Genomic DNA, 27169 nt, shown 5'->3' on the forward strand with positions numbered 1-27169 from the left:
TCTCCTGTCAGCAATCACTATGGTTAGGTAGCATTTTTAGAAGAGCATATTAAAATTCCAGATAAATAAAACCTTTGACAACTAAAACACTCACTCTTTGCAAAAACATTTACGTGGTCAACAAGTAATTCTGGAAGAAAATAAAAAGAAAACATGGATACTGAGATTTTGAACCAGTCTTTTTTTTCTGGTCTGACTACTCACAGAGTAATAAAGAACATGTTGACTAACTCTAAAGATCTGTCAGTAGAAGAGGGGAAAGTATTTAATTGACACAGTGGCAGCTAAAGCAAGACTTCCAAAGCTCTGACATAAAAGTACATCACAAAACATCATTAATTCATGACACTAGTATCAAAGAACTCACTTACAAAAGCAACAGTGAAAGACTTCTTTATGAATCATTCAGGTACAATTTGACTCAAAGAAACAGACCAAAGAAATTTCAAAAGGTAATGGTTAGGTCTATTGACATGAGTCAATCTTAAAATAATGCAGCATCAAAAAAACATCAGGGGGCATTCAGACTTGGGGCTATGTTAATATTACAGATTAGAAACGTGGTGAATTCTTTTTGAGTTCACAGTGATGCAGTCAACTCAGTGAGGAAGTATGATTTTCATGATCTGGATCTGTACCAAGTAGATAATCCTGTCTTTTTTCCAAAGAGGAACAGAAGAGAAGAATGTTAACTCAGCATATGGGAGTACAAACATTTTGACTAGGAATATTCGTAAACAAGTTGGGAGAGAAGACCAATTCAGAAATAAAGTCTTTGGCTTCAAAGATCAATTGGTTTAGGACCACAGCAAAAGTGAAATTATCTAAAGTAAAATATTCACAAAGGCATCCAAGATGATTCATGATTTATGTAGAGTAATAAACTGGGAATCTTCACTGCTTGCTTCATGCAGAGTTTCAGAAACTAGCATTTTTTGGTTGTTGTTTACCATAAGGCACTAATGAAGCTAGAGTATGACCAGCACTGCACATTTAAGAGATTACTCTGGCATCAATTTTCCTAATTGGATTCTATATCTTCCTGAAACCTACGGATCACCTTCTCGCCTGCCTTTACATCTCCTGTGCCCAGTTCAACCATTTAGGTTCCTCAATATTCTTGTTCTTAAGGCTTGTTTCGGCTGACTGATGGAAAGCATGATGAGGATAATGATGATGATCATAATAATAGGTTTAATTTGTTGAGTATTTACCATATGCCAGGCTAAGAAATTAAGTAGAAAGTGTTTAATCTTCCCAACAGTGTGATAAATGAAGTATTACTACCATTATATTGTAAATAACTATTATTCTTATTTTGTAAATGAAGTATTATTATTCTATAAATGAGAAAATGGAAGATTATAGAGATTAACACATTGGTTCAGGTCACATAAGCAGTTAGAGGCAGAATCGGGATTCAACCCAGTGCTTTGGGGCTCTAAATTAGTCCCCAGATACTTCACTTATTACAGCAAAACAAAGCATCCATAGTTTTTCTGAAAACATGTGGCATATGGACTTTCAATGAAGCTGCAATGTAATCATGAAACGGGTAAGAAAGCATCACATTTGCCAAGTACTGATCCCAAGAAACACACTGACAGAAAAACAAAGTATCCATTCCCAAGATGGTGACCATTATAAAAATATTATTTATAGACCTCAACACTACTACAAAATTATTTTAAAATATTATCTATCACCAGGAACTGAACTCTTTACAATGATTCGTACTGTGAATTCTGGATAGGCATAATTACCTCGCTGCATATCTTTCTAACTTAAAAGCAGATGACTATCATGAAAATGAAAGCGATAACACATATTAAGAGACTCACAAAATTTCCCACAGCAAGCGCGTTTTTAAATTCATCAGTCATTGGGTGATGCTCCATAGCCATAAACAATGTGTTTAAAACTATGCAAATGGTAATAGCAAGATCGACAAAAGGATCCATTACAATAGAATACATAAGCTTTTTAAATTGTATCCAATACGGAGAGCAATTCCAGATCAGAAATGTGTGTGCAAATCTGTACCACCAAGGTGGACATTTCTGTCTGGACTCTTCAAGTTCTGGGAGAAAAAAAACAGAGAACACGAAGTCAATCATTGGTATGCTTTATTGCTAAACAGATATAACTCAGCAGTACTCTAACACTGAAACAAGTCTTCTGATTTGCTTGAAAATTTAATAATACTGTTTCCATGCAGTCATAGCATTATTACATAAAAATCTTATCGCACATGTTTGTTTTCTAGATCAAGCATAAGTAAGGGGAAAGCAGTGAAATTAATGACTAAAAGCAGATATGTGCATCTCTCAAAGAAACATGTACCTAATATGTGATGGTAAACAAGAATACCTATGTTTTCTTCAGGGAGAAATGTATATTTTCCACAAATGTACATACTTTCCCTGTGCCCTTAATCCCATGACAACTATAAGACAATTCTACTCTATTCAGGAAAGGTTATTACTAGTTCATAAGTGAAAACAATCCCAGAATCAGGAGACTAGAAACAACTTATGGAGTGACTCATACAATATTAATAGATATTTCATACCATCAGTCCATTTACTTCTCAAAGTAAATTTAGGAGGTAGATAAAAACTTTGTCTGGGTCCATTACAGGTGTGGGTGGGGGTGAGGAGACAGCCTTTGAACAAGTGGGAATTGGGGCACAGTGTGAGGGGAGAAGGGGGGAGTCCGCACATTTTAAAAGTTGTCACCCTTTGACCCTCTTCTCAATGCATCTGAGGATCTAACCACTATTGTTCACGTCATATCCTCTAAACTGCATTCTCTAATGCCTTTTCATCATAATCTTAACAGATATCATGCCGTATGTTACCACTTGACAATTTTATAAAATGTACTCAGAGTCAGCAATATATAGACATCTGGAAGTATGCATTATTTCCTTACATATCAGAGAGATGATAAATTTGAAGAGACTAGGAAAAGTTCCTAAGACTACAAAGTGAGAGAAACACACAGCCCTGGGTTAACCTAGCTTCTTCATGAATTACCATCAAGCTATTTATCTTTGAGAGGTCATGTCATCCAATGCCTGTCTTTAATCACAAATAACTTTATCTATTTTTTAAGCACATAAAGATGATTCTGTCAGTCTCCACTGCTTATTTTTACCATTGCTTATAACCGTTTTATATTCATTGGAAGAACTTCATGTACTGATCAGAATTTACTGGAATTTTATTTAAAAATGTGATTGTTAAAGAGAATGTTTTGCCTACCTTCTACAGTGTTTGTCAATATACTTGCTCTACTCATTGCTCTTTGTCTGAGATTGGGATCATTCAACATATCTTCAGAAAGGAGATAAGAACTGGAACGTCTCTTCTTGTGTATTTGATTGGTTGTACCCTGAAAAAATATGATTAAAGTTTGAAAATATAATTCTAATAAATTGTAAGTATAAAATGTTGATTAGGTAGCTGTAATGACTAATTAAAAGTAGAGACAAGATTGCTGGATTCAAATCATGGCTCTGCTACTTACTAGCTATGTATCATAGGAGGGTTACTTGACTTCTCTGTGCCTCAGTTTCATTTTTAGTACCGTGTTTCCCTGAAAATAAGACCAGGTCTTATATTAATTTTTGCTCCAAAAGACGCATTAGGGCGTATTTTCAGGGGATGTCTTATTTTTTCATGTACAACAATCTACATTTATTCAAACACAGTCATGTCACCTTCTTCTGGAACAGCGTCATTACATACTAAATTTGACTGTCTTACTGACGATCTTAACTGGGACTTATTTTCGGCGTAAGTCTTATTTTCAGGGAAACATGATAAAATGGGGATATTCATAGTACTTGCCTTACATTCTTGCTATGAGGATTAAAAGGATTAATACTTAGGAAATAAAAAATTAAACTAGCTGCTTTTATTGTTTTAATCATTATCGTCATCTCTCTATTTTCTGGTCTCCAATTCATTCAGGTAGTTTTACCATGTAAGAGTCTTATATGAAAACAGCTAAATAAGCATTCTAGTGGTATGTGTGTGCAAAGGGGTAGAATTTCAGTATTCTCTGATAAATTTCTTTAATCATTCTTTGTTGAGGTAACAGCATAATGGAGGTGAATATAATAATAGTTCTCATGGCCAAGGAAGAGCTGATCTGAGCATATGATGATAAATGACAATTTGAAAAGGACAATTAAGACTGATGGGAACTGTAGCCAAATGGAGAATGTAAGCTCCATCTAAAAGAGGTGACCACTGTTTAGTTCAGAGGATTGTTGCCATGCAGGAATATGAGCTCAGTTTCACCACGTAAACTCATTTGTACGTGAAATTACTTACTTTTAAATTTTTGGCAATAATTCAAAGTTAAAACACTATGCAGGTTCAGTGCACATCAACAACACACACACACACAATTGTGCTCACACACACATATATACATGCAAACAACTATACAACTCTACATTTATCTATCCATTTATATATCTGCTTGTGTGTTTTATGTATGTATGTGTATATATACACACTCCACTTACAAACCTATATATTCATATGTTAGTTCTAGAATTGTAAACTTGCATAGTTGTTTAGATATAGTTATATATGTGTGTATATCAAAACACAGACACACAGCCATAAATATGTGCATGTGTGTATGTATGCATGTGCATGTTCACAGATATATACACACAAAAACACATCTACGGGTAGCTTTTTATAGAGAACTCTCTATAATCATATTTTCTCAGATAGCCTCTCCTTTCTGACTTTCTAGAAGCAGAGACTTCTTTTACCCCAAGTCAAACAAGAATTTGTTTAATCAACAAATTCTTGTCTATGTAGACAAGTTTATATTGTCATGCAATTTTTTTCATTCAAACTGTGCATTATGTCACATTATTATGTTTTTACATTTTGTATTGAATCTTAAAGTATCCACCAATTCCTCTAATTTTGTAGTTTTAATTTTATGTTTATACGGATACTAATTTTTCAGTGATAAAAATAAAATTTTCAATGAAAACATTTTATTTAAAAATATGACAATCTCCAAATTTGATATAACTTATATAATCTTTTAAAGATAATACACATCATTGAAAAGCAAAACACAACAAAGATCTGATTCCAGAGAAATTTCACATGCTCGTTTGATAAGGAAAAATGCCTTGACAGCAGGGCTGAAGCTATATCATGCAAGCATAGAGGCCGCATGTTACCTAAAAGCACATGCATTCATTCAAACAGAAATATGTGTGTGGCCATGGTTTTGATGGAACTTTATTCTCACGTGAAATACTACATGGTCAGCAAATATGACTACATGAGTAAATAGCATGAGTTCAAAGCTTATTAGTTTAGTCAATGACTTTTGCTGATATCTAGTAATGCAGTGTAACAGTGAGTGGTCGAAAGTGGTAACCTGGAAACTCCAGAATCCAGAAAGATCTCACTTTCAAGCCTAATCAGACCCTTTTCTCTAACCGCTCAATGACTCCTAAACTCTTGAAATTGTTGTTTTGGAATGGTTGCTTTTTGTTTTTATGTGTGTATGTTTGTATTTATGTGTATGTTTTGATATGTTTTTATTCATAGACTCTAGAGGTTTGTTTGTTTTTTTTAAATGACAACAGTAAGTCTTATTGATGAATGGGGAAAAATACAGCTATTCTAAATCACTTCCAAATTAAGAAGCCTACCACACATTGGAGAGAGAGCAAAGTGTGGTGGTCAAGAGCACAAACTCTGAAACACAGGGTCGTCGTTTGAACTTCAGGACTACTGCTCATTAGCTTCATTTCTCTGTGCCTCAGTTTCCCTTTTGTAAAACAGGGATAATAATATATCACCTCATAGGAATATTGTAAATACTATGTTTGCTCTTATTATTACTGTTATTAACAACTCAAATAAGATCCCTTCCAATAAGGTATGTACTAAGTGGTGACTTGAAAAAGATAGCAGAAGGTGGCAAATAATCCAAAATTCCTTACAAAAATGGGGTCTATTATCAACTAATAAGATCAGCATTGTCACTGCAATTTTTTGTGCAGATACATATCTTTTATAAATTATTTTCTAAAGGGATAATTTATAATCTTCAAGTTTAATATCAATAGATAAGTACCTTTTCCAAACATGTGTCGAATCATTATGTTGCACACCTGAAACTAATGTTATATATCAATTATACCTCGATTTTTTAAAAATAGGGTTTTAACTATCGTTGAATTCTATGTCTGCAGAACACAGACTATGGATTAAGTTAATGAGGTAAAGGTGTGTTTTACAGACAGAATATTGCAAACTGCAGCGCCATTCACTGGACCAGAGAAAGCCCCTCCAGCAGAAAGACTGACTAATGCAAGAATAAGGGCCGAGCCATGCCTGAGCTATTTAAAACGTCCTTACGCTGTCATCAGAAGTTGCCTTATCTATTATCACCTCTGGCAGAAGCTGTCCATTGGGGAGCATGAGGGCTGAGGGTCCATCAACCAGGGAGACCACACCATTGCAGTCCACGGCACTGTTCATCTTCCCGCTGACCAGCAGCCCTGGGGGGGACCTACTGTCCTGACTGACGTTACTGCTGCGCCGCTCCCGAGGTCTGTGGGGTACAAACAAGGAGCCCCTTCTGCTCTCAGTGTCTCCGAAAATGCTGTGCTCGTCATCGGCAAATTCAGTCTCAGATCCAAGGTCTCTTCCTCGACCTTTGAAACTAAAAAGACTTGTTCTGCTGCTGCGCCTTTGAGGAAACAAGGAACCACGAATGCTGAGTGGTGACTGCAGAAAAAGAAAAGATGACATGTATCTGCTGAAGCACCTAAAAATCAAAGTGCATAATTTGTTGCTGTACAGTGCCCTGCTCTTCTGGCCTGGAGCAACCTCTCCATTCTTTTTGTACCCTTCACTTTGCTATAAAGAACATATCACTTAAAAATAATTTGGTATTGATACTGGTTATTTAGATTTTCATGTGTAAACCCCAAAGTTCCATAAGTATTAAACTCCCTGGATTTATTTGGTATATCCTGTATGCTTCTTTACATTCCATTGCTTGCAACTCCACCTCACATATTAAGAGCTCAGTTATGGTGTCTTAAGAAAGACCTTTTAATACTAGCGAGATTACAAAGTCATAAAATATTAGAACTTAGAAAAGAAGTTGCCCAATACCAAAGAGGGGGAAAAGTCACTTTTACGTATATGACTCATGTCCAGGATAATTTGTGTCCACAAACCAAAAAGAATGACTATTCTTTGAAAGTATCTAATTTAATAAACGTCAGTGCTCCCTCTGTAAAGGATAAAATGGCAAACATTGTGAGTAATGGAAAATGAGTATAACAAGGTCTTTGCCTTGAAACTAGTTTGGACTGCCCTTGTCATTTATCTTTTTATTGTTGTTGCACGTATTAAAGTTCTGTCTCCCTAACTAAACTATGACGTCTTTGAAGGCAAGGACTCTATCTTTTATTTCTATGCTCATCCAATAGGTTCTTACAGACTTAAGTATTTATTAGAAGCTAGGATTTTAAATGAAGACATAGATGAGAAAGATAGTAATTGTGAGCGGGGCACCAAACAGCTCATTGAGGGCAGTGGAGAGGATAAAGGAAAATTGGGGGGATGGCTGGCACCTGAACTAATGAGTGAAGAATAGATGGTACTACTATGCCAGGACGAAAACAAGGAAGAAAATTATGACACTAAGAGAAAACCATGTGTGCTAATTAATAAAAGCATGAAAGTACAGGGCATGTAGGTTAAGAGTGAAAAATCATGGTGGACTGAGTGTACACGAAGGTACAGAAGGGTGGGAAATGAGGCTAAAGCCATTCATGACATGGATAACTTTTGGGTCCTGTTCTCTAGTCAGCAGTTATTCACCACTTTTTTTTTTTTTTTATTTGAGCAAAGGGACAGCTTTGATTTAGGAAAAAAAATGATTTGGAGGGGTTGTGAGATAGAAAATAGGGTTAAGGAGAATAGAAGCAATGGTTCATCTTGGAGGTTTGTAGGTAGAAAGACCTGAAATATCGAGGTGTCATTGGCAAAAGAAAGAAAGGGAAAGAGAAATTCCACATAATCAGAAATAACAGACTTTGGGTCTAGATGTTGGTATCTGATGCAGTTGGGAGTGGAGGCTGTCAAGGTGTTTCCAGATTTTCCAGCTTAGGTGAGTGGTATTCAGGTGATACATTACCAACCGTGGTGAAGAAATGAGAGAAAAACAAAACAAAACAAAACTAGTCTAAGGTTAGTTTTTAACCAACACAGCGTTATAAAACAGACTAAATAAAAATGTAAAAGTTAATCTACAGTGTAAAAAATGTCTTCATTTCTACAATGGTTGTCATGAATATTTTGTTTTGAAAATTTGTTTACCAGAAAAGACATGACAATTCCAAAACTATAAGCTCCTTACAAACTTAACTGGAAAAACGACGTACGCTATGTTCTTTCCATAAATGGTCGACAATCAATAGGTTTTTAGCTAAAAACATACTAGTGAAGTCACTCACTCCCTCTCCTGAGATCCTATCCCTCAGAAGGGAACATTTTGCTCTAGAATCTTACCTCTGGTGATACGAATTTGATGGTGTCATTGTTACCTGATTAGGGGTAGACAATCTCTTTTCATGTGTTCGCCTGTGACCTCCAACACCAAGGTGGAAACTTTTTCTCCTGATACACTCATCTGATTCTGATTTGGACAATTTCTCATCATCTCCCTTTTCTTCGCCACTGGAGAGCTTCTTTTGATTCTTTTTCTTTCTTCTGTTTCTTCTTTCCTTAGCACTTTTAGAGCTTAGCTTGGATGTATCAGAAGAACTCTCCGAGAGGCCCATAAGTCGGCTTCTTCCCATACTTGTGTATTCAGTGGCTGCTATCGCTATTGCCTGTTGGAGCCAAAGGTCACACATTCAGTGTGTCATTTCCAAAATTCAGGATAACAGGGCTCCTCTCTATCATGAGTAGAATTATGTGCACATAATCATGCCCCTTACATGGGAAGTAATGTCACTCTCTTTATATTATGATCAGAGAGCTTACAAAGCATATATTTATTGCTTCTCCTGCATTGTAATAAAGCTCCATTGTGCTTTGGAATTCAACTATTGTATACTATTACTGTATTTATAGTAAAGCAATTTTGAATAGCATATGTGAAAATTTTACTAGGTAATTCTGAGACATAAAGCATAAACCATGTGGTGAGAAAATTTGTATATCTTGTTCAGGTAATTAACTCAATATTATCAAAAGAATCAGGCACTCTATTGTTTAATGAAGAACAAGTTGTCTGAAAATTAAAATTATTACAGAATAATATCTCATAAAAATGAAAGAGTCTTCTAGGGTTTCCCTAGGAAATTCCTAGGATAACCTAGTGCTACCTACCCCTTTATAAAAAAAAAACTAAACAAACAATTCTTGTAAAATTTTGGAAAATAAAGATATTGTCAATAAAATAGTTAAAATTACTCATAATCCTGTATCCCAGAAATAACTAGTATTAATATTGTTCCAGTCTTTATATATATAATTTTGAAATTGTTTATATATTATACTCAATTTTGTATCCCACTATTTAATACATCACTATATTAACACATTTTCCTGCCATATTCTTAAAACACATAATTTTATGGCTGAATAATAACACAAGTTACAAAAATATCATAATCTATTTAACCATTTTCTAATTTTTGAAAATTTAAATGCTTTCTGATTTTAATATTACGATACTGCATTGATCACCTTTCTAAATCAAAGTTTCTCTGCATTACAGGTTACTACCCTCTCCTCAATAGCTTAGATTCCTTGAATAGATTGAACTAGGTCAAACTATCAAACGAGTTTTAAGACTCTTTCAGAATATTTGAAATTTTGGTTCTCTTAGTACTAATCTCAAACTTTTCTAGTGAAGTACCCTTGGGAAATAAGATTAAGGAGAATTTGCTACTTAATCTAAAGTGGCCACAACCTTAAGTATGATTTTTTAATATCTCACATTTTATCCTTGAAACTTTTTTTTTAAATGGATGCACATTTTGATTTCTAACCCATAGAGTATCTGTTAACTGAATATTAAAATAAGTTTCCTAAACCTTTGTGGTACAATTGTTCTAGGGGAAATCCATCAGGTTTTGGGACTTTCCATAATGCCATACACACTGAGAAATGGTGGGTAACGGGTTTAGGAGGAACATCTTCGAACATTCTCTGTATTAGAGTGAGTTGATTATGGAGGAAGATGGAATGGCTCACATGTCAGTTATAACTCCATCCAGAATTGGTTTCTTCGACCATATGAGAATGAGGATTCAGTTTATATGAAGGAATCCATTAAAGAAAATCACCCTGGGGAAGACCTAGCATAGACCACAGGGGCCTCTGGTGTTCCCCTTTGCACTTCTAGTTCTAGGAAGAATTTTAAACCAAATAACAATACCTCAGCTTCTTCTTGCTCTTTTTTAAGTCGATCTAACATCTGTTGAAACTCTAACTCTTTCTGCTTAGCTTCTTCAATGTTTGCCTGGTTCTGTTCTTCATAGGCCATCGCAACCACAGCCAGGATCAAGTTTATTAGATAAAAAGAGCCCAGGAAAATCACCACAACAAAGAAGATCATGTAGGTTTTCCCAGCAGCACGCAGTGTCTAGGAAAAAAATGGAAATCATCAATTTAATAACACAGTGTTTGTTTTTTCTTCTTCTGTAAATTCTTTCAACTTGAATGGCATATTAGGCATGGGTAAACTGGTTCTGTAAAATGTCATGTTATCAAAATATAAAGTGATTAAAATCATACCTCCATGGAAAACAATCAGTATTAATACACATACTTTCTCAGTAAAAAGGCTATAGCCATCTATTAAACTTGTATTAAAATTAGGTATGATTCTTGATTATTATTAAGCACAATAATCTGGAAAATTTTCCCTAGTCTGAAAATTACTGAGAAACTAGCTGCTTTGCTCACTTGCAAAATACAGGACCAGATAATTTCTATAGTCTCTTATACTGATAAAATGCTATCTTTAACAACTAGTAATGATGATGTATTATGTTTGAACAAGAGAAATAATTTTATTGTATGAACTTATGTATTCATCTTATATGTTTTTAATTATCATTTACTAAATATTTAAACATATAATAAAGGATAAAAAATTCAAATGGTACAGTTATTAGATGGGAAATATGTCTCTTTCTCCTATCTCTGATGTCTACTTGCTCAATTCCTTTTTCTATCAGTTACTATTGCTACCGATGTCTTCTGTTAGATGAATTCTTAGTACATCGTGTAATTGTTAGGTCAACAGGCATATTGATTTTAATTTTCATAGAAATTCCCACATTATTCTCTCTTGTAGTTCCCAGCAATGTGTGAGAACATCTGCCTCCACATAGCTCAGTCAGATAGTATCTCTCTTTTGCTCTACTTTTTGATCTTTGTCACTCTGACAGGTAAAAAAAAAAAAAAAAAAGTATGTCACTCTCACTTTAATTTGCAGTAAAGGTGAGTATCTTATTGCATACTTAAAAAGTCATTTGTATTTTTTCCTGTGAAGTATAATTTCTATAGTTATTTATAATATTCTCAGAAATTAAATAAACCTATAACAAGTCAAAAAGAGAATCTATGACAATCTGAGAAAAGTGATTTGCTATTATTTATAATATAGAAGAATCATTTTTGGTCTCCTTCCTCTTGGGGTTGGGTGCTAAGAACACGTAAGTAAAAAGAGAGAGTGCACAGGCCCAAGAGGAACACATTCAAGTTAGAGGAGATGGCCATGTGAATTAACAATTATAGTACAAGCAACACACGCTATAACCTGAGAATATCAAAGGGCATAAAAGTTTAGAACAAGCAGCAACTGAGCTGGGAGAGGAAAATGTAGAGAAGTGAATTGAATCTTTAATTCTTTATTAGTTTGCTAGGGCTGCCATAACAACATGCAACAGACTAGATAGCTTAAGGAGAAATTATTTCTCACAGGTCTGAAGGCTGCAAGTTCCATATTAAAGTGTCAGCATGTATGGTTTCTCCTGGGACCTCTCTCTTTGGCGTGCACACGGCCACCTTCTCACTGAGTCCTCACATGGCATTTTCTGTGTGTGCCTCTCTGGTACCTCTCTAATGTCCTAATCTCCCTTTCTCATTGAGAACACCAGTCAGATTGGATTAGGATCCACCCTAACAGACTCATTTTAATTCAGTTACCTCAGTAAAGGCTCTAACTCCAAATATAGTCATTCTAAGGTATTGGGAGTTAGGATTTCAACATATGAATTTGGGGGGATACAATTCAGTTCATAACAACCGTATAGAGGAGTTACAAAAATAAAGCATGATGAGCGTAGGAGAGCCTGACGTTTAGGGTACTCCAAACAGAAAGACCTGTGTGGAAAAGCATAGTTTGTGTCAAGAGAGGTATGAGAGAACATTACAGTATATTTCCTCTATTACTTAGGACCTACGGGAAGCTATATTCACAAGGGGGGAAAGAGATTTAGAGGTCAAATAGGCCCAGGAAAGATAAGAAAATAATTTATGATTCAAGAACTATCTATTCTAATAGTGCTAGATGTAGAAAATGTCTAATTTTAGTAATAATAGGGTTTTCTCAATTCAAAATTGAATATACATATTCATATGTAAAGCTGGTGATGACTATACATCATATTAAGCAATGAATGTTTCTCTTGGCACTCACCTGTTGGTAAAGGTTCTCCCAGTAATCCTGGGTCATTAGCCGAAACAAGGCTAAGAAGGCCCAGCCGAAAGTGTCAAAGCTTGTGTAGCCATAGTCGGGGTTTCTGCCTGCTTTCACACATTTGTACCCTTCTGGGCACTGACTACATGCAAAAAAGAATATCACAAGTCAGAGTGCCTTCAGGATGCAAGCTAAATAGTACTACAAAAAACTGGGAAACTCAAGGTTCTTTTTCTAGAGGGACAATATTGAATAATGATTAAGAACCCATTATTTGGAGTCAGGAATAACGGGGGTTGAGTCCCACCCCTGCTATTCTCTAGTTGGTGACTTTGTCAAATTACTTAAGTTCTCCAAGGCCTGGAGCCCTTCTTCTTTGAAAACAAGATAATAGCACCTATCTCAAAAGGTTAAGATTGTTATTAAGTTTAAAGAAGATCATGTATGCAAATTACCTCGCCTCGTTTGTGCACACAAACAGTATTTAATAAATGATAGCTGGTATTAGTATCATCATCATCATCATCACTATGAAAACTTGGAAGTGTTCACCAGATGTCACTATAATCGTTCTTGTATCCATAAAAATTGACATATAGGACGCTAACAAAAATGTGTTTCCCCAAATTATTTTTGCAGTGAATTAGAATCAAGTATGTCAAAATACAGCAATTGTGTAAGTTCATAAAGATTTGTAGCTTTAAGATTTTTTTCTTTATAAGTGGAGTGGTATCTATGATGCCAAACAAACACAGTGATCTGAGGAATCATTGGGAGCAGCAAACTTATCTTGTTTATTTTGATGTTCCCTGTATACACAGAACCCAGTGAAGAGATATCTGCGTGGGGGGAGAGCAGGAACAAAGGCCCTGCAGCAGAATGAATTTGGTGTACAGGAGAAACAGCAAGATGGGTATTGATATTAATACGAGATTCTTAAAGCATCTTTACCAAGTCTATGGGGTCCTTTTATTTAGAGTGGCCAAACTGATACTGCATTCAGTCAACTATAATTAGAGTCATACTTGACTGAAGAATGAGTCGAATATGGATGGAAAGAAAAATTGATTTTGTCACTTCTTTTAAGAAAGAAAGGCTGGAAACTATCTAAGACACTTTTGGTGGGATTTATTTTTTTTTAAGATTTATGTAACATGTATCTTGTTTTAATTCAAGTACTACCTCTATGTCTTCATTTCAAAGGTACACAGTAACTATGAATGTTATGAAGCCTGGACTCACTGTGGGATAGAATTAGTTAAATAATGCCATGAAATATATGAAAACAATACAGAATCAAAGGTTTTTATCAATAAACTGATAGTTTTTTTTTTTTTTTTCCTTTTTGGCAGCCTTTAGACTAAAAACAAGTGTTACATACCCTGAGTCTGTGCTGAAACCACAAAGGAGAGCATCTTTAGATCCCTCCAAGTAATAAAAATATTCTGTTTAGGAAGAAATCAAACAATATAAGGTTATGGAAGGTAAGCTTTAATAGTGATACAGCAGGTAAGTTAATCAACATAGACATATTCACAACATTTAGGCTTGATCTCAGGCAATGTGCGTTCATTTATTTATTATATTCTCATATATTCTCCCTTAAATATTTATTGGTAACCTCTTATGGGCCAGGCAGTGAATCCAATGATAAACATGACAAGAAGGTCATTAGTTTTATAAAGCTTTCTTTATGTTTAGGTAAGGGTGGAGTTTAGGGATGGAGAAAAACACTGAAGTAAATAAATAAATGCACAAGGTGTTTTCAGATAGTGATAAATGCCATAAAGAAAATAAATAAACACAATGTGAAATAATGTGGTTAGAGAAGGCCTTTTTAAAGAGATGACATTTGAACAGAGACCTAAGCTCCATGGAGAAACCAGCCTTTCTCAGACACTGGCGACAGGATAATCTCGGCAGGGTAAAGAGCAAAGGCAAAGGCCCTGAGGTAGACATGAGCTTGGTGTATGAAAGAAACAGCGAGATGGTCAGCGTGGCTACAGTGCAGTGTGGGGAGGACTGTGGTGGCAGCGGTGGGTAGGGGCCAGGTCACGTGCAGCTTTGCATGTCATGGAAAGGAGTTTGGATTTTCAGTATGACTAGAAGTAATAGAAGTGGGAAGTGAGATTATTATGCGAAGTGAAATGAATCACGCAGAAAAAGTCAAGAACTGTATGATTTCATTGATATGTGGTATATAAAACTGAAAACAACAAAAGAACAAGACAAACAAATGAAGAAACAAAACCTCATAGACACAGACAATAGTTTAGTGGTTACCAGAGGGTAAGGGGGGAGGAGGGTGGTAGATGAGGGTAAGGGGGATCAAATATATGGTGATGGAAGGAGAACTGACTCTGGGTGGTGAACACACAACGAGATATATAGATGGTGCATTACAGAATTGTACACCTGAAACCTATGTAACTTTACTAACAATTGTCACCCTAATAAACTTTAATAAAAAAAAGAAGTAATCGAAGTGGAATATAGAGATATGAGACAATAAGTAATATTTTAAAATGTCACTGTGGGTGTTTTGTGGACGCTGGACTACATAGGAGAGCAAGTGCAAAAGCAGGGATACCAGTTAAGTGACTACAGTGAGAGGTGCCATGGCTACAATTCAGAGAATAACTGTGAATATGGAGAGAAGGGGATGGAAATAGAGTGGACATGATTTGCTGATGGAGTGTGTGTGGGGTGTGTAGAAAAGGTTGTATCAACTGGTAAGATGGTGGTGCCAGGTACTGAGATGAGGAAGACTGGGGCAAGAAATGGCCTAGAGAAAAACCAGGAGGTCTGTTTCAGCTGTTCTTAGTTTGAGATGATTATTAGGTATTAAACTATATTTGCCAAGTAAGTGATTGGATTTATACGAAAGTCTTGAAGTCAGTAGTTATTAAGGATGGAGATATAAAGATGAGAGTCATCATCAAGTAGGTGGACTTGACAGGACTTGATGTGTTAACCCAGACAGAAAGTGTAGTTATGGAAGGGAAGGGAAGGCAAAGGAAAGGAGCGCCCTACTGTTCCCCAAAGCACTCCAGAAGAGGTGGAATCAGCAAGACAACACTGTAAAGGAACAAAATTTGTTTTCTGAAATTCTCTCATTGTTTATTCACCAATAAACATTTATTTAGGACTTACTAAGTTCTGGATGTTGAGAATATGGAAGTGAAATAAATGCACACTTTCCCCTTTCATGATACCATTTGTGCCTATTTTCAGGTGTAAACCCATTAACTATTAAGGCTTATTCCTTAGAGAGACAGCTGTTCCAACTGAAAAAATTCATTCCTTTTAGTAAGGGTCCAACTTCATATTTGGCTCAAGTCAAAGGAATAAAGATGTAATTATTAGGAGGCTTTTGGAGTAATAAAGGAAGAAAAGCTTTGAAGTCAGATATACTTGGATTTGAATGTTGTTTCTACTCCTTCCTATGTAAGTAAATTATCTTACCACTTGAAGATTTAGTTACTGCATCTGTAAAATGTGGATAAGCATCCCTATTCTGTGGAGTTGTGATATAGAGTAAATAGGATATTGCATGGCAAGCACCTTACACAGTGATCCTCACATTCTGCACAGCTACTCAAATAATAACAGCGGCTGTTATTATTAAACAATTTCATATAAGACTAACTACCTTACACATCACCACTTTGTGTCATATAGAATGTACAATTCTTAGAATTGTACATAGTAAATAAAATAATAAAGCCTCTTAGTTTGAGGTGAAAATTTAAGTGAGAATGTGTTTGAACAACTTAAAAAAAGAAAATTCTGTGCCTCAGAGTGGGTGGGCATGATAGAATGAGAACGGAGGAGGTTAAGATGCAATTTTTTATACATAAACCTCCATATTTTTATTATGAAAGGATTACTTTATTATGAAAGTATTGCTTTAGAATTATCATTTAAAGTTATACTGGTTCATGTTTACCAATCACCGAGGAGCTGCTGTGTAAGAACGGGCTGTAGAGGTGTCTGTATTAGCAGTCTGCAGGCTAACACTCATTTCAGTACAAGAATGATTAAAAGTAAAGCAATAGCTCACTCTGGTCTTGTGGAACACTTTAAATAATTCCTATATAACTAGCCTGAAATTATTAGGCTAGTTAGCCTCAAGAGAATTGAAGGGTAACATGTAAATGGAAAATGTAATGCAGAGAAAAGAAAACATATGTCCACAATAAAACTTCCACACAAATGTCCATAGCAGCATTATTCACAACAGTCAAAAGCTGGAATAAAGCCAGACATCCATCAGCTAATGAATGAATAAACAAAATGTAGTTTATGCATACAATGGAATATTATTTAGCAATAGAAAGGAATGCATTACTGCTACATGCTACATGGATAAAACTTGAAAACATGCTAAATGAAAGAAGCCAGACACAAAAGGCCACATATTGTATGATTTCATTTACATGAAATGTTCAGAATAGGTAAGTCCATAGAGACAGAAAGTAGATTAGTGGTGTCAGGGACTGGGGGAAGCAGGGGATGAGGAGTGACTGACAATGAGTGCAGGGTTTCTTTTGAGGAAGATGAAACTACTCTAAAATTAGAGAGTGGTGATGGTTGCACAACTCTGTGAATACACTAAAGAACACATTAAAGGGGGGATTTTATGGTATGTGAATTATTTCTCCATAAAGCTGTTAAATAAATGTAATGCAGTATAATGGCAAAGGTCGTGGGTGGTAATGGATGTCTCAATTCCACAGTAAAATACACATAGGGAAAAATAGAAATTACCAAATTCACACAAGAAAAATCTGGAACGGATATTTAATCTAGTGTAGATTCCAGGAAAATTTTCTATTAATGTCAAGGCTAATGGAATAGAATGGTGAAACCTAATTGGTGACCCAAACATTCCACGATTAGTTTTAGCTGACCTGGCTCAGAAAGACAGCTTGAGCAATAATGTATGGCTTGGGCTTTCAGAGACAAGGGTTTATTCCTCAACCAAGGAGCAATAATAAATCAACTCTGAGAAAACTAGTGCAGGGCATAAGGTAGAGTCTGAGTGCCTGCATGTGACACACTGCATTCTGGGAGATTTCGTCCCCAGGAGAAAAAAGTCTGGATGAAGGAGACAAGAACAGCCTTGGCAGTAGTGTAGACCAGTGCTGCGGTTTTTCCAAAAACTTTTCTATTAACTGTCTAAAACTCAGAAAATAGGAGTAAAAAGCTATCCCTCTTTATCCCCAAGAACTGCAGCATATTAATGCACAATAGTTACTAAAATTTTAGCTATAAACTGCAGTAGCGAGAAGGGTGATATCAAAGTAGACAGTCCTTAGCACCAAGGAAAATCTATAAATTGTGTATTTATAAACATGAGGCTAGCCGATGAGCTCATTTATTTGATAGCGAATTTAAACAGCACCTCCAAAGAGGCTCTGCTGTTAGCAACAGAAAACACTTTTAGAATACGTTCAGGCTTTGTGTGTAGGTTGTTTTTACCATTACATTTCTTAGATATCATCAAGAATTCCAATTCATTTACTTCACCATTTGTCCAGTTTAGAATCCAGGCACTCATTATCATCATTCTTTTACAGTTTCCTCAACTTCCATGCATTTCTCTCAGTCTATCATACTAACCTGGCAGAATCCAAATCTTATACATAATCTAGCATCCACTTTCTCCATACTTGCCCCCAAGTACCTGAATATTATTCGACAAACCCTCACACCCAAGTGAGTGATTATATTTTAAATAAATGATCCGCAATATCAATTGACATTCAAAAGAGACTACTTGTGCCATTACCTAAAATGATCACATAGTGCATTCTCCTAAAACCCGCAGAATTCCACTCCCAGCCAATGATCTCATCTCACATTTTTCTGAGGAAATAAAGCCACTAGATTTAACTTAATCCTCTTCTGATAGCCTACTCGTCCATCTTTCCTCCTGCTTCCATGGTGGAGAGACATGTCTCTCCCCATTGCTCTTCCATTTTTATCAAGGAATCGACTTCTCCCTTGTCAACTATTGAATCCATATTTTGAATTCTTGAATTCAAGAATTCAAAAATTGAATTCTTGAATTATTAATCCATATTTTACTATTCACTCATTTTTATCACTGAGAAAACATTCCTATCAAATCTTTCCTTTAAAAGAATAGCAGCTATTTCCCCCATTTTTCTGCTTCCCTTTACAGCCAAATTTCTTGGAAAAATTGTCTGAACCTACTATCTTCTCTTCTATCTGATGTCTTTTTCACACCATCACTACCATAGTCCAACCTTATGCTCCACTAAACCTACTACTTCACTAAAGTTTTCTCATGAATGTCTCTGGTGACTTCCATGATGTTTCAGCTAATGTATATTTCTCTAACTTCATCATCCTTTATCCTTGATCTTGTGGCGTTCTTCAACACAAGCACTCCTTTTTTTTTTTTTCAACATACTTTCTTCTCTTGGCCTCACTATTTATATTTTTGTATGCTGCTTCTTTATGGGCTGATCCTTCTTTGTCTTTTTCTGGGTTCTCTCTACCTGCTTTTTAGACATTAGGGTTGTGGAGTTGAGCATCTTCTAAACGTCAAACCTACTTTGAACACCAGGTTGCCCATTCTCTAGCTACTTACAAGCATTAGGATTTTTCAGAAGGACCTATGTATGTCTTTACGTGCCCTTTCTTTTTGCTGATTACTTCAAAATATATATATTTTCAAACCAGGCAGTTCCTCTATCTCTATGCTTTAATCTCCAGTTGTTTACTTAATATCTCCTCTTGGATGTCCCAGTGACATCTCGATTTTGAAAGTTTAATAGTGACTTTTCTCTACTAACCTGCCCACATTTCCCTCATTTCCCGTCGCCACCTATTCAGTTACTGTAGCCAGAAACCTAGAAGACATCCTTAAGCCCTCTGCTCTTCTTTAATCCATCAGCAAGCTCTTAGATTTTATCTTGAACTCTCTTTTCTCTTCACTTCCTATCAGCACTCTAGACAAAGCCACAATCTTCTCTTATTTGGATGACAGAAACATCATTCTAACTGGTCTTCCTTATTCCAATCTACCATGCACCTTTGCTCAATTATGTGGCAGTTCTTGCCCAAACATATGGCAGTGCTCTACAAACTGATTAAAATCACAGCATTTAAAATAAAATTCAAACTCTCTGCCATGGGCTAAAACATCCTTCATGATATGACTCTGTCTTTTTTTTCTTTCTTACTTTCTGTTGCCATTCTGTCTCTCCCTTGCTCAAGTCTAACCATACCACTGTTTTTTCCATTCTGTGAACACGGAATTCTCTAGGATCTTTCCATATGCTATTCCTTCTAACTCAAGCAGCAGCCATCATACACACACTCCCACCCACATTGGCACTATTTAATGGCTTTTTATTATCCTTCAGATTTCCTCCTAAAGGTCACCTCTTCAGAGAGCTTTTATCATTTAATTGGTATCTCAGCCCCTGAGATTTATTTTCTTTGCACAGCATTTATTAAAACTTGCAACACTTTTTGTCTAGTTGTCTGTTCTCCTAGTTTTAATCTGATTCCCACTAGAATATAAGCTCTGTGAAAGCAGAGGCTGAGGCTATCATTTTCATTTCTATAGCTCCAAAGAGGTACTTAATAAACACATGGCGATAAATAAATGCCTGAATAAATATTACAGTAGGACCCATTTTCTATAACAAAGAAAACAGGTAGGAAACCATAGATAAACTTGACACAAACATCTCCTCTCTAAAACTATATTTCAGGAGAAAATCAATAATACTGTACAGAATTGAGGGAAACGATTATGGAATAAAATTTCAATGTTAGCTAAGCTGTTACTCACATATAAAGGCAATATAAAGGCACACTGCAAAATTCAAGGGCTCCTTCTACTCTTTTTGAAAAAAAAAAATGCTTGAAACAACTCCAGAAGGTTAAAAAAATCATTCAAACTACAAACTCAGTAATGGAACCAAGAATTAGAATAAAAAGATCAGTAGTGATCCTAGTTAAAAAGTTAAGCTGAAAGAAAAGTTGTAAATTGATTCACAAAACAGAATGTGAATGTCAATAATTACCCACAAGTTATATTAGTTTCATGGCATATAAACTAAGGAATAAAATTCTTTGGAAATTGAAAATATAATTTAAGGTCATATTAATAAAATCAGAAACTGAAAAAATAAGTAAAGATAAAAGAAAGGAAAAATATGCTAAATCCCTCAGCAAAAGCTGGTAGTAAAAAAATTTACATTAAATATTTTACTTGAAAACATTCGTGTTTTTTTTTTTGTCTTAGGCTTTTAAAAATTTTTCTTTATTTACAGTATTTAACTACAGTAACTAGGTTTTATTTGCTTTTATGTTCCCCAGTGAGTGGAAAGTACACATTTAGTAAAGTAAAAAAAAAAAAAAATGGTGTATACAATTCTTTATTATCCAAGGAGAATTCTGACTTTTCCTTCCTGATTTCCTTGTCACAGGTACATACATTTGAAAAGTTTCTTGATTTCCACCCCACCTCTGGATCTAATTAACTGTTAGGATTTGTGGTTTCATGTGGGCAACATCACACAGACACTTTGCAGGTGTTAGACAGAAAGCACAATCTTGCCTGATCTCATTCTCACCCAAACTTATCAACAGCTTTGGTGAAAGAAATGGTGTTAGGAGATAATCGTTCAGGAAACATGCAGTTCATGCTTTCTGTAACATACTCTAAAATATACTTGTGAATTAAGCAGATGTCTGAGACTATGTGTACAGATCATCTCATAAAGTACCTACAGAACTAGTTCTGATGAATTAAACTTTGATGTGATGGGTTAGCTAGATTGAGGAAAGTCATTAGAAAGAACTGTGAAACTCACAATTGGTTATAATATAAAGATAGTGTTGATAAATCTGAGTAAACTATTGTACTTTAAACAAATCTTTAGAAATATTATTGAGACATTTTAATATGTGATAATTAATATTACAATTATATTATGGTTAACATAAGTATGTCATGTTATATTATAGTTATAAGTATAATATACATGTAAAATATGATTATATTATGATATAATAAATTACCCTATAAACATCAGTATGAATTACACAATAAAACTATAGTTTATATTTTATGATGGAATGTAATGGTTAATAGCAATAGGTCATAGTTAAATTTATTTCTCTAGAGCAAATTTATTCTTTTTTATCTTACAGAAATGGAGAATTATGGAAATATCTCATGTTTCTAATACCAGGGCTGCTAGAAAGGTTAGAACAAGGGAGATTTATAAAAAAATTAGCATGATCCAAATCCATACTGCAGCAACTTTCTACATAGTTGAATAATTTTTAAATAATTAAAATGAAAGCAACATTTCATTGCTAAAGGAGATCAACGCTTTTAGCCTTATTTCAACTTATTAACAACTGTAGAGATAGTCTTACTTCTATAGTATTCTTCTTCAGCCATATCTCGTATGGTCGCATTAATTTCATGTGAAGACTGCATACACTTGTGCTTCAGGTTGCCCATGAAGAGCTGCAGCCCGATCAGCGCGAACACGCTCAGACAGAACACAGTCAGGATCATGACATCTGAGAGCTTCTTCACAGACTGGATCAAGGCCCCTACAATGGTCTTCAGGCCTGAAGACGGGGTAAAAAAGGTGTCCATAATGAAATAAAGCCTCTGAATGAGAAACAAACATAAACACAAGCTTTCCTAGAAATGCATGCACTATATCAAATCAATGACCTTGAAAAACCTAATTAAAAAAAAAAGCCCACTAGGTCAAAGGGCGGATTGGTTGTTTCACATTTATTTTATTTAAATACATATGTATATTACATATAGCAAATGATTGAAAATTGTAAAATATTTCCAAAGAATAACCAAATTGTCAAAATGAATAATTTGGTTGCCCAAACCATATCCACACTCACTTGTAAAAAGTAACTTTTAAAAGTGCCAGTTCAGGAAATGCTTGTCAAACAAACCATCTCCCTATAATGACACTAAATCAAAGAAGAGGCCGCATTGCAGCACACAGTGACAATTTACTAATTTTCGGTTAAGAAATGGTTTGTCAAGGAAAGATTAAAAAAAATATGTCATGCAATACCTTCATGCTAATATATTTTCTCTCTTTTCTTAACTATATGAAAAGCAATTAAAACAAACTGAAATTTTCATTCCTGAATAAGCAAAATGGAAAAAGAACTGTTAGACAGGAGGGAAAATTTCAAGTTGAGATGTGAGCCAAACGGCCATCTTCATCTTCTAACATCCATGCAACTGATTAAACTCAAAGGCTGACTTTTAATAAGGATTCTGAAAAACATAAGAAATTTAATTTAATTAAAATTGCATAAGAGAAAGCTTTTCTTGTCTTTCTTCCAAATGATCAAAGTCAGCCCCGGTGTTTAACCCCACTCTCACCTGGAATGACTGAAATTGTTTTCAGTGCTCGGAGAACTCTGAATGTTCTCAACGCTGAGACATTGCCCAGGTCCACAAACTCTGTCACATATCTGTAATAGGGAGTTCACACACAAACACAATGACAACACACACACAAACAAACAAAGAACAACTCCCAAATAGTTGGAGTTATGAGTGGCCTAATGCTTCACACCAGTCACTTCTTACCTGGGATTACAGAAATAGTTTTCAAAGCTCTCAACACTCTGAAAGTTCGAAGAGCTGAAAGATTGCCTAGGTTTACAAATTCTGTTAAATACCTGTAGAATTAAATCAGAGTTATTCAGAATTTAGATAGAGTCTATGATACTTACCTGTGCCTTTAGTCAAGGTATTTCCAACATTTGGAACATCTTATTTAAAGACTTCTGCAAGTCTTTTTTTCCCTATCATAATTAATTTAATTTAATTTGATTTGACTCAGTTGATGTGAGCAAAATACAAATATATTATTAAAATTATTTCATATACTTAAATGCTTAAATAAACAATTACAGGCTTCAATTATTAGACCTTGGCCTTCTGGTAATATAGGTATTTAATAATCCTATAAAACATCCGTGGCAAACCTTGAAAACTGTATGACAGTTGAAAGAAGCCAGACACAAAAGGCCACGTCCCGTATGATTGCATTCACATTAAATGTCTAGCATTGACAGACCCATAGAGACAAAACATAGATGAGTGGTTTCCAGCCTGGGACTCATGGGAGGAGGGAATGGAAGTGACTGTTTTTTGGGGTGATGAAAATATTCTTGAATTAGAGAGTAAGGATGGTTGCACAACTTTGGGAACATACTAAAAAACACTGAATTTTATATTTAAAAAAAGTAAATTATATGGTATATAAATTCTATCTCAATACAAAAGGAGAGCCCCCTGAGAAGAGGCAGCCCTGTTTGACACTGTTGTCAAACTGCTGATAGCCCTGTTGTCCTATCAGCAGGTGGTAGGTGGGACTGCAGCAGCCACGTGTGATCACTACAGGAATTAGCCTGATGGGCAGAGGTGGGACACGACTGAGGAGGGAAGTGGAGACTGGAAATCTGAAGATCCTTCTGTATTGTCTAAATTCCTCCAATGAACATGCATTACTTTTACAATTCAATAGCAGAGCAAAAAATATTGCATCTAGGTTTGAGATTTAAAAAAAATATTTCTGACCAATATATTTGGGAAAAGAGTAGCAATATGAATAAATTAAAATTCTATGCTAAAGTAATATTTTACCCTTGAAAATAAACTATGGATGTGTATGTAATACACATACAGTGCATTAATGTGAGGTTTAGTAATCAGTAATAACCCGTATAAAAAGATTTACTTCTATATTTTACTACACTTTCTAGTGCTTGAATAATATAGGTTAATAAAAAGAGCACCATCCTTATAATTAAAGGCCTGAGTTATTTCTGTGATTCTTACAGGTTTTATTAGTTTTTAAATAAGAACTTGGAAAAAGTGTGAACCTAATTGGCACCAAATAGACTGTCCATCCAAGTGCTGGACATGGAGGGAGATGATCAATTTTAATGATGTCATACACTTTTGAGTGAGAAATGCTCTTCCTGAAAAAAAAGTGTATCTGCCTATAAATAACTAACTTTCACATAGTTTCCTTTAAATGCAACCAAGACATGGAGAAAAAGTCAGAATCTAAAGCTCTATCCTTTTTTGTTTTTAAACTTCATTAAATTTATTGGGGTGACATTGGCTAGTAAACTACATATGTTTCAAGTGTACATTTCTATAATACATCATCTATATATGACACTGTGTGTGCACCACTAAAGCTTTGTTCTTACTGGAATACAGTGCTGCCTGTGATTTGCATGAAATTGCCATTTGAAAAAAATGAATGTAGTACTTACGCAAAAACAATGACGATAAAATCAAGCCAGTTCCATGGGTCACGAAGGAAAGTGAATTGTCCTATACAGAAGCCTCTTGCAAGGATTTTTATAAGTGATTCAAAAGTATATATTCCAGTAAAAGTGTACCTAGACACAAGAATCCGTTGGGATATTAAGTATGAAAAAGAATACAGCACCAATCTTCGTAATTTATTTTTTTCTGATCGATCAAAGAAAGACATCTATTGCAGTGTGGCTGTTGGTTTACACATCCACTCTAAGTACTACAATAAACTACAGTAAAGATAGTCCAGAAAAGCTTAAAATGTTCCTATCAGAAACTCTTTAGAAAGTAGGGGTATTTAAAATTACTAAAAACATAAATGTTAGATCTGCCTAGAAAATTCCTACACTGCTCCTATCAGAAATACACCAAAAGAAATATGTAACATGTCTAAGAACAAGGCAGCACATCTGGTAAGTTTATTCTTCAAGAAAAAAACTGTATCATCTAATTATTCTATTTTACTGCTAGCAAGTTAATACCATAGAGGAGAAAAAATAATGGAAAGAAAAGCAATTATATAACATTGGAAGACAAACACCACAGTTTTAATAGATGTGGTAACTTCCTGCTAGGAAAAGAAAAGAATAAAAATGATAATACTAAGACCATATCAAAATGTACTTATACCCACTTACTCTACATTCTTGGTCCAGTCTGGAGGGTTCTTCATGGTCATAAATATGCAGTTCGTCAGAATAGTGCACATGATAAGCATGCCGAATAAGGTAGCTTAGAATCAAGGAATATGAAGAAAGACCACAGTGGGGACTTTGAATATTTGATAATTACACTTCTTGAACTCTTTTCCTTAAGAAATACTTATAAATAGTTATATAGGCTATCTTTTAATATCTCTGAACAAGGGAGTAATAGATAAAAGTAATTTATCCTAAAATGTTAAAACTGCCATTTGTCCGATCTTCTCAGAGACCTACATCAAATTATACTGAAATGATACACTAAAACCAGAGTCTTTTCAGGTACAAAAGGACACAAATCCATATTTAAATAAAACAGCAAAAACAACATTTTAAAGAACCATTGCAAGTAAGCATTTTAAAAAGGATATGAGTGTACTAAAATCTTAATAGATATTCTTCTTAGAGGACAGAAAGGAGAGAGCATGTACAATGCAGGTGTGGCATTGAAACGGAAGATTGCTTTCCCTTTGTTCAATACTATGAAAGTCTGCAGAATCAAAATGAAAACAGGATGAAATTGAGAATCCAAAATTTCAATCTAGTATGTTAATCTCAGTAGTATCATGTTAAAAAAACAATGCCATGAGACTCAAGGAATGTGGTTCCAATGCCACATATGTGGCTATATGTCATGCTGGCCAATGAACTCCAAGTCCATTTCTTCTCAGTAAATTAAGACGTGAACTTTTTATGAGCATGTATTGCTCAGGGCTCCCAAAATACAAAATTTTGGCTTTTTCACATCCCTTTAACATCCACATCAGGAACAATAACTTGTAGCTATTGGAATTAGTTTAAAATACCACTTCCTTCTTTCATTATACTACATTATAAGCAAACCAAATAGAAACTAGCTATCCTTCATTTTTACCATAAAAGCTTCAGAATTTTAACACTTGTTGGCTATTGTCATGGTTAGTAAAAGTGCTTTAAAAATATGAGTTTTTTTCAAAAAAATATTTTCACAAATTTAAGGAATGTTAGAGTTGGAGGAATCCTATTATCCAGTTCAATTTTCTTATTTCAGATGTAATACTAATAAAAGCTAAAAGACAAAAATTAAGGTACTTGCTTGCTACTATCCATGGTAATTTTTAAAAATAATACAAATAGAACCAAACATTTTAAAAATATGTTATGCAACCATTACTTAATGAGTGACATTTTCCCAAATTCAAAACCTTGTCTTATGTTTCTGCATTGACAGGCAAATTATTTGTGCTATCTAGAAGACACGTACTTTGTCTTTTTGCTGCTGCTGTTGTTGTTTAATCTGAATTTTATATAAGTTAACAGTGGGCTTCTGGTAAAAAACATTTGTCACCATTTGGGGACATAAGTTCAA

General features: G+C 34.9%; 1 protein-coding gene across 1 annotated transcript in view; it reads right to left on the bottom strand.

Annotated features, from left to right (window-relative positions):
* SCN9A (sodium voltage-gated channel alpha subunit 9) overlaps positions 1-27169 on the bottom strand; it is a 126653-nt gene that overhangs the window by 42926 nt on the left and 56558 nt on the right. Inside the window, exons 3-14 of the mRNA XM_081051446.1 lie at positions 26193-26311; positions 25759-25848; positions 25075-25203; positions 23372-23463; positions 22168-22368; positions 14117-14180; positions 12736-12877; positions 10465-10671; positions 8621-8908; positions 6417-6788; positions 3267-3396; positions 1842-2080 (exon numbers count right to left, since the gene is read on the bottom strand). Coding sequence (XP_080907572.1) covers positions 1842-2080; positions 3267-3396; positions 6417-6788; positions 8621-8908; positions 10465-10671; positions 12736-12877; positions 14117-14180; positions 22168-22368; positions 23372-23463; positions 25075-25203; positions 25759-25848; positions 26193-26311 — 2073 coding nt within the window. The remainder of the gene's footprint in view (positions 1-1841; positions 2081-3266; positions 3397-6416; positions 6789-8620; positions 8909-10464; positions 10672-12735; positions 12878-14116; positions 14181-22167; positions 22369-23371; positions 23464-25074; positions 25204-25758; positions 25849-26192; positions 26312-27169) is intronic.

The sequence above is a fragment of the Rhinolophus hipposideros genome, assembly GCF_964194185.1.
Source record: "Rhinolophus hipposideros genome assembly, chromosome: 6".
Lineage (NCBI taxonomy): Eukaryota > Metazoa > Chordata > Mammalia > Chiroptera > Rhinolophidae > Rhinolophus > Rhinolophus hipposideros.